Source organism: Prinia subflava, chromosome Z (genome assembly GCF_021018805.1).
Source record: "Prinia subflava isolate CZ2003 ecotype Zambia chromosome Z, Cam_Psub_1.2, whole genome shotgun sequence".
Taxonomy (NCBI): Eukaryota; Metazoa; Chordata; class Aves; order Passeriformes; family Cisticolidae; genus Prinia; species Prinia subflava.
The window spans coordinates 25,973,516-25,982,439 of record NC_086283.1 but is presented as its reverse complement, the minus strand read 5'-3'; the positions used below and the strand labels follow the sequence as shown (position 1 = coordinate 25,982,439).

The window sequence follows — 8,924 nt, the reverse complement described above, 5'->3', positions numbered from 1 at the left end:
CAACGTTAGCCCATTTTACACACAAAAAAAACCAACAAACCCTGAAGCATAAACTGATTTCCCATAGTACTAACCAGAAATCAGTACATTTACAATGAAATCTTCAAGATGCACAGAAACATCAGCATTCCCAAGGCCTAAGGTTTAATCAGAACTTTTTCTGCAATACTGCTTAAATTTTGTCTTCCTACATTGAGAAATAGTTTCAGATTAGCCCTGTCATTTTCAGAAGTACAGTCTTGTAAATAATTTTACAGAATTTTAAAAGCAGCATGTATTAGGCAATACATTCCTTCTGCCATGTCTTAACTTGGCTTTAGAATCAGATGGAGAACAGCTTGGCTATTACTGTCTGTAAAGGTCCCAGGGTGGGCAAGCCAAGCCTGCAGAACACCAACAAGACAAAGCACTGGCACACGAAGCTACATTCTGCTGTTGTAAAATGCATGTGTTAGAATAAAGGTATTAATAAATGCTTCCAGAGACTATTATGAGTGGTAGACCTTAAAAGTTTCCTTAATTCATTACAGTATTCCATTTTTCCATAGGCATAACTTTGGGTATGCCAAACAAAGGACTGGGTTATCCAGACACAGACACCGTGCTCCTGAACCCATTCTGCAGCTGTATGGGGACATGTGGCAGTGTGCACAAGCTGAGAGCTCTTCAAGTTCCGCCTGAAAAAGTTGCTCCTGACTACACTGAAAAACATGTTCTCATGGTCCTGCCTTTATTTAACAGTGATTTTGTGTCTGCTCCTAAAATAAGGCGGCACACAGGGAGTAGAGAGCGTCAGGCACCAGGGTGGCACAGACTTCACTGGGAGTGTGCCCACCTTTACTACAGACTCCACTAGAAGAAGAGCAGTATCAAAGTGTTGGCAGGTAGAAACTCAACAGACATACAGTCTTCAGATATGAGCCACCATGAAAGAATTTGTAATCCACACATCAGTCTGAGTTCATAAATCCTATACAGATAAATGCATATTAAAAACAGAAAATCTTTAGGTAAAATGAAGTTAATGCTCTTAATAAGTTAAAAAATGTCAGAAAACCTGATTTCTCCACGTTCAAGAAACTAGGTAGACTAACAAGATGTCAGTCAGAAGAAAAAATCTGAAATGCTTCAGAGGTTTTATAAACCATATCTGTATTTCACACATACTTTATATTATTCTTTCAGAAGAGCACAAAAATGTAAACATTTCTTGGCTTTTTCCTCCTTTCCATTTGAAACAGTCTACTCACAGTCCATGCAGAATATTTCATCAAATATCTTCAGTCACTGAAGACTCAGGTTTAGGACAAAACAAAATAACTGTAATAAAAAGAAATCTAGAAAACTATTGTAGCCTAACAGTACTTTTGCATTCAACTGATTTATTTAGCATAGCCACAGAACAAAATAATTTGTACATTCAGTCACATTAGAAACAAGGAATTACAAAGCAGTCCACATTTAATCTAAGTGCATTCCTTTGGAGTAACAGTTCCTGTTGTTTCACTTGTATGTCTTCATATGCCAAAGGCCATCATTTAAATAGTGGATATTTTCAATACCAATCCCTTTGTTGACCTTCTCACTGTAGAAGAAAAAATGTATAGGAAGTATTAGCTAGGTTAAATATGAGAGCACTACAAAATACATCATTTCAAGCAAAAACTGCAATATTTGTCCACTGGAAGGGGAAAGCTAACAAAGTCATTATCTTCCACAGCACATGAGCAAGAAACAATATTTGTTATTACATGTGCCCACATTGCTGACTGGTAAGAGGACAATATTTGCCTTCCACATTTTTAAACAGCTTTCCACAGTATTTTTATTACTCCTTTGTGGGACACAGTTCTTCAGACAAGACTTCTGCTCTTTTCTTAATTGTACAATTTCTCTATCAAAGTAGCACAGCAGTTGTGAGCCTTCTCCTTCCAGCAGTGGTGCAAGACAACTGGAATGTGGAATCTAACAGGTTCTGGTTCCAAATGGGCCACTGACACAATCAAATACAGATGAGCTGCCTCACTTCTAGCTGCAGGTCATCTACCCACTTAATAAAGAATCAAAAATGCTAAATTTATGTGCCAAGGACTTGCAGCTTGTTACAGACATGCTATCCTCTATAGTATTACATCTTTTGAGTCACATCATCTATTAAAAATTGCTGGTTTGCGTCTGCGTTGAATGTGTTTATTTTTCCAGATTAAAAAAAAAAAACCACAACTAGTTTTGCCACAATAAAAAAGGCAAATCTCTTTCTGGGAGTGAGAACAAGTTTCATTTCCTTGGAGAATATAATTTACTCTATTTACACCAAGTGTTCTATTACTTACACAAGCTGTCCAAAAGTAATCAGAAGGAAAATGCTGCTAACACAATATTAACACATTATATGTAGTAATCATACCAAGAGATTAAAATCCCACTGTATAAACCAGAAAAATGTGGAACGATGTCACATAAAAAAGCAGCTAACAGGCTACAGAGAAGAGTATCATTTCATTTTCCTCTCCAGTTCATGTTGTTTCTTAAAGGAACAGGATATTCAGCTGCAAGGCTGGTGGATTTGAAGTTAGTTTGCAATTTGAAGTTGGTTTGCAATTATCACAGTGAATCACTGCACTCTTAGGACTGGGGCACAAGTAGCTTTTCTTTCCACTTACTCTTGGAGTCTTTTGAAGCACCACAAAGAATCCTGAAGAACACAATTCCTTAACAGCTACAGCAGGTCCAAATCCAGGTTTCTGCAGTCCCACTCTATCCCTGTCCTCTAAGACATTACCAGCTCTCTGCCTCGTGCTACTATTACCGCTTAGGACAGGCTTCTGCTGAGAATTAACCACACAAAAAAGAGTGACTTGTTTTCACCAAAAAAGCTTCCTCACTGCCACAGGTGACAGATGGGTCTGGAAACCAACACAGACCAAACCTGCTGGGTGTACCTCACATCCTGCAACATGTTAATAGACCTTAAAATGACAAAGTAGACCTTAAAATTACTTATAATTTAGCACTATCTGAAAGCCAAGAACAACTAACATGCATTTCCATTTTCTCTATCTCTTTTCCTTCTCAAATAGTTTTCAGTTTATCCCCTGAGCAGACCTCTAAATTTCACAAGAGGCTCAGCTAAATGAGTCAGCACAGCAAGCAGGACTGTTGCATGTGGGTACACCCTCAAGAAAAAGAGCAGGCCACAGAGAAAAACAAGCCTAGACAGGCAACCAAGCTCCAGTAGGACTTGAGTCTCTGCTGTCCCTGCAGACAAAAATGTCTTCAATGTTTTCAATACTGTCAAATCCAATTTACATCTCTTCCCTAGCCCAGGTAGCAAATACTTGATAAAAGTATGTTTTGGTTCAACAAGGTCTTTGAGAAAGTATGATCAGAGCACTAAGAAATACTAACATTCAGTAGAAGTACTGATGTTTTGTGTCTTAAAATCCATATTCACATGAAAAGAACTATTTTGATTCCCAATAAGGAGAGAAGACATTCTTTCTTCCTTTTCTTTCCGTGAATACCGGTCAACAAAATTAAATCTTATAAATGCTGTGCTTGAACAACACATGCTGCAACAGCAATGCAGTAACCTTGACAATGGTGCTTATAATCCAAACTAACTTAAGAATAATAACATGGGACAGGTGATATTTCAGCTTACATGTTATAAAACACTTACATGTCCTCAGCTGACATCTTCATTACTCCCACACATAATGCGTGTTGTTTTCCCTCTGCCATTATTGCCTACAAGTTATTGCTAAGGAAAACAGTTTTTAAACTATCTCAGAAAAGTAAAAGCAATATGAAGAAATTACTTCCAAAAACACTTTCAAAAGCCCATGTTGAACTTTCAACGTTTTAGTAATTCTAGAACTCCAGCTCTTAAAGATAAGCAAAACAATGTACTGAATTTAACAATTGAATCAGTGTGTAGAACAAAGCATGTATTTATGAACTTGGAATAGCAATTACAGAAAAAAATCTCCCAGTGCTACATTTCTTCCTTTGTGCCCAACACAGAGATGACAGTCTCTGCCTGTCTGGAGAACAAACAGCTCATGTTTGTGGGGCCATTTTAGATTCCAAGGCACAGAAGAACTGAGACACCAATTTAAAAACCACAAGTACTGAAATCACGTGTCCTTTTTGGAGTTTAGCAACACATGATGTTAACTACTGATCTTCTCTTATCACATCTAACTAACAACAAAAGCAGCACAGCTTGGTGTTATAAATGCTGTATTTGTTCAGGGTTCTTTTCTCAGTAACATAGTAAGTGAATTAGCACACTTTCCTCATATATTCTGACTTCATCAGACACATAGAGCAAATCCTGACTGCAATAAAGCTGACTCTAAACATCTTTCCTAATTCCCTAGGAATAGGAAAGAATTCTTCTGAAGGGAACACAGGACTGACTAAGGAGGGAGGGGCAAATTACACTGCACCTCATCTACTTCTACTGTTCTGTATAAAATCACTAAGGAGCTCCACTTACCAATGAGATTAATGGAACAGCAGCCCACCAAACAGTACAGCAGGAATAGTTATGTGGTTTGGAACATACAGTAAGTGAAAAAATATGAACAATTTTAAACTTGCCAAGCAATAGCTAAACCTCTGCAGCTCCTTTCTGATTACTACTTATTTCATGAAATCCAATTAAAATCCTAAGTAAGAAAATAATGATCGACTGAGAACATAAGAACAAAAATTTAACTCATCTCAGAGTGAGCAATAATTCATAGTTAAGAAGGATACAACGACAGTGTCAACAGCAGCAGGGTAAAGCTTTGCTCCAGGAGACGTCAGGCCAGGGCACATTATATTAGCTCCACTCAGGACAAATTTAATGGCACCTTTGTCAACCTGCTGATGCGGGAGAATAAATGGGTCTAGGAGGGGAAAGATACAGCATTGCAATTAATACAGCACCATGACAACATGAAGAGCTCATTATCAAGTCAGTCTAAATGGGACAATTAGATATAGAGTGTCCTGCAAGAGTAGCAAGTTTGAGAAACAATTCCCAGAGCTCCTGCTGGGCGGCACCACCCCAGAAAGACACAAATACTGACCCAGAAGGACACAGGAACTGCCCTCCCAGACCACATCTTTTATCTAAGAACCAAACAGTAATCCAGCAGTTCAGGCTATGGCTCCTCCACACTCACAGACCCACACACTGAGCAACAATTTTCCCCTAGGAAAAACAACCACCCAAGTGCCCATCCTAAGAGATCTTAAAATGAAGGCGTCTTAAATCCTCCAAACTCCACGTACTCTTACAAATTACTCCAACGTGAAAGAAAACAGTTTAACATTTTAACAGAACAAAAAAGGCAAACATGGACAAAATTCATGAAAGCTGTCAGTTCTCCAAGCCATCCTGCAAGTGCAGGCACCCTCTTGAAGTATTTCCAACACTGAGATCTGAGTGTGTGTTTTTTTGCGATCCAAAACAGAGTAACACAACCAAGTAGAACGGCAAGACAAAAATTGCAAGAGTAAATTGTGAAAAGTAGAAAGCATGCAGCATAAGTTCCTACAGGAGACAGCTATACACTACATCATTAGACTCACAAAGAATATTTTTCTAGTAAGAACTTACAAGTATTTGCATAACAACAAGACTTGAAAGAAGAAAGGGACCAACAATAGCAAATCTATATTCCTGTCCTAGGGAAGCCTCTCAAGATTTTTTTTACAGACCTTTGCACAATTTAACTCTTACTTACCAAAGTTCAGATTGCTTAACATATAGCATGGAAGCAATTCACATAGACATGTGAAATGGAAGATTTTAAAATTCCAGTTAAGAAATTGTAACATATTTTTAAGATCTATGCCGGAATGTGCATATGCATGGAATATATGGAATGGAAGCTCTTTTTAATGTGGTTCTACAGATGTCCTGTGGAATCACACTGTCACCTTTCTCTTCCCAGCACAACCACCCTCAGGAAACTTACATTTGTGAAGCAACCTTAGCGTCGGGTAAAAAACCCCTTCTCTTTGCCTGAAGAACAGCAACTCTCCGTTCACAGTGAGGATTTCTATATGTTCATGACTGCAAGATTAAAAAAAAAGAATTCCAAGAACAATAAAATACAATATTTTACTTTATGGAGTCTGGTCTATCTTAACACCTGAGAATAAAAACAGTCAATTAGCAACATTTAAAACTAAAAATATTATACTTTTGCATGACTTGTTCTTCAGCAGTGGTCTCCTGTTCACTTCTCAACCCTCTGAGAAAAAAGAAACCTACTGACGAAATACACAAACTGCATTTCTTTGGGCGTTGCTTTTTGAATGCAATACAAAGAGTGAATAAGAAGAACTCAGCAAAAATGTACTACCCTCTATTTAGAAAAAGAGAAAATAACCAAGATAATACATGGAAGCCCAAAAACGGTACAAAATGTTACTGACAGGAATCCAAACAATTTTGAGCTTCCATGTCCATAAATGCTTCCCTTCAACAACAGGCTGATCCTTGCAGAGACTCTGAATACACTGCACATTAACTACCAGGCAGCATTTTTAAGTTCCTCAAGCATCCTACTAGCATCTGGCTTTAAAGCACAATAAGCACATGCCAACTTTCTAGTTTGGCCATAACATGGACTACTGGCTTTTAAGAGACAATGGATGCCTATCAAAAGCTCTAGGTTTATCTACTGTACAAAGTAAACGTACAAAGGAAGCAATCCTAGCACCTTAAAAGCAAAGTTTTAGAGAAAATATACTTACCATCTTACTATTTTGACTGGATCTTTCTTTGGCATGATTTGGTTTAGCCATGGTTCAATAACAGGAAATTGGTCTATCAGCTGATTCTTGATGCCTTTAATAACTGAAGTCTTCAGCTGGATACAGTTTGATACATTTTCCTTTTCATCAAATCTGTCAGGTGAGTGAAAGTATTTTAGAAATGCACAATTTACTGCACAAAAGATGCATTTTTCAGCATCTGTCTTCAGAAATGTTTATAAATTCACTGTAAAATAGCAGTAAATTCACTGTAATAGCAGACTGACTGTCCAGCTTTCAAACGCAGTATTTCATGAGGCTTAAATCTGTCCCCTGGGAACACTGGGCTGGGGGAGAGCAGGGGATCCCCCCTCAGTAGCTTGTCTTCATCTCTAAACTTTTTGTACGGCCGCAAAACACGTGTTTAATCTCACAGATAAACCTTGGCATATATTGCTATTTTATTCGACTCCAAGAGTACTCTGCTGGTAACACAAATACCCACAGCCCTGTCCCGATGAGAATCCTTCACGTCCACCACGGAAACACGAGCGGCGCTTTCTACCGCCCGGAGCTGGAACAAGTTAATGATTCAGCTCCATGTAACGAGCGGGTGCCGAAGGCAAAGCCGAGGGCTGCGGGCGGCGCTGCCCGAGGAGGCCGCGGGGCCGCTCCCCCAGCGCAGCGCCCGGCCCGGGGCTGAGGGGGCGCCGCCGGGCCCCTTTGCCTCGCCCGCGCCTCCCACGCCCCCAGCCCGGCCACACTCACTTCTTGAACATCCTGCGGGCGGGGGCCGCCGGGCGGGCAGGCCGGGGCCGGCGGGCGGGCGGGCACCCACAGCCTCGGCGCTGCTCACACGCGGCTCCAGCCGAGCCGTCCCTCCCTCGGCGCCCGCCGGAAGCGCCGCTCCATCCCCGCGGAACGGGCGGGGCCAGCCGGCAGCACCGCCAGCGCCGGGGCGGTGCCTGTGCCGGCATCTTCGGCAGCTTCTGCCCCGTGCGTACAGCGGCGTTGGTAGGCTTTAACAACAACCGTGTGCTTGCTACTCACAGGCACGGCGCTGTTTTCCCAGGTAATATGTCGCTTTTCGCTAAAATAAGAAGAGCAAAGCGCTAATAGCTACTGGCATCACTTAAACACAAAATACGTTTAACTGGAAGAAGTACCAGCCATTTTCAAATTACCAGAGCAGAAGTTATCCTTACGCCAGCTTCACAGCAGGACACAAAATCCTGCCAACAGCATTCTGGGGGGAAAAAACTTGAATTCTTCTCAAACAGCAGATACTGGAGCCGGCCAGGGAATCAATCCCAGGTGACAGTGCCACGTCTTCAAGGTGGGGAGGGAGCAGAATCCTGGCTTGCAGAGAAGATCTCGACTGCCAGGCAGAGTTGGATTCTGGTGGAGAGGACCATCCATAGTATTTATTAGAATCAAATTAGTTTTGCTTTGGTGATGGCTGCAGCAATTGTGAATAGAAAACTGTAGACAGACAGAATTTACCATGCTGCTTTTTCACTCTAAGAGAAGCAGACCTGTGTTTGTTCTTTAGGCAGGTGGCTGCTATATAAACAGACATTCAGGTGATCACCCAGTTTCTTTTTAGAGTCATGGAAATGCTACCACTGGCATAAAGGGAAGGGAGGAGAGGACACAAAAGACCAGATTTCCATTATGCTAACAAGCAAGTTCTTTTCTCCATACAAAACAATCACTTTTGATACTACAAGTAATTAAAACCTAAAACTTAAAAGTTACATCAGCCAAAGTAAAATCAAGCTTTATACATGGTATAATTCAAACAGTGCAGTGCAGCCAAGTACAGCACAAGTTTGTTCCTGAGTACAATACTCGGGAACAAAAACACTAATAACTTTTTTAAAGGATAGGAATGAACTATGGCAATACATAAATAGTCGAGCATGTCACTCACGAATGCCACCTTCACCTACTTTGTCGCATCACTAAAAATACTGAGTTATAATACAGAATTAGATTTTAACTGAAACACAGCGACACTGCTCATCTCCAGGAACAGAAAGTGAGAATGGGAGTTTATCACACGGACAAACTATTCCATACATTCTGGTAATCCTCAAAAAAACTTTCACCAAATAATACCTCGACACGCAAACAACCACATTTTTAAAAACTGTAATGAC

General features: G+C 40.4%; 1 protein-coding gene across 1 annotated transcript; it reads right to left on the bottom strand.

The window, feature by feature from the left end:
• Positions 1-1,362: 1,362 nt before the first annotated feature.
• LOC134564093 (malignant T-cell-amplified sequence 1-like) lies at positions 1,363-8,145 on the bottom strand. The gene is made up of 7 exons (XM_063422719.1): positions 7,947-8,145; positions 7,531-7,852; positions 6,763-6,915; positions 5,979-6,076; positions 4,768-4,901; positions 3,683-3,750; positions 1,363-1,585 (listed from the first exon to the last, which is right to left on the bottom strand). The coding sequence occupies exons 2-7, from the start codon at positions 7,737-7,739 to the stop codon at positions 1,504-1,506; spliced, it is 744 nt and encodes a 247-aa protein (XP_063278789.1). The 5' UTR covers positions 7,740-7,852; positions 7,947-8,145; the 3' UTR covers positions 1,363-1,503.
• Between the last annotated feature and the right edge of the window lie 779 nt (positions 8,146-8,924).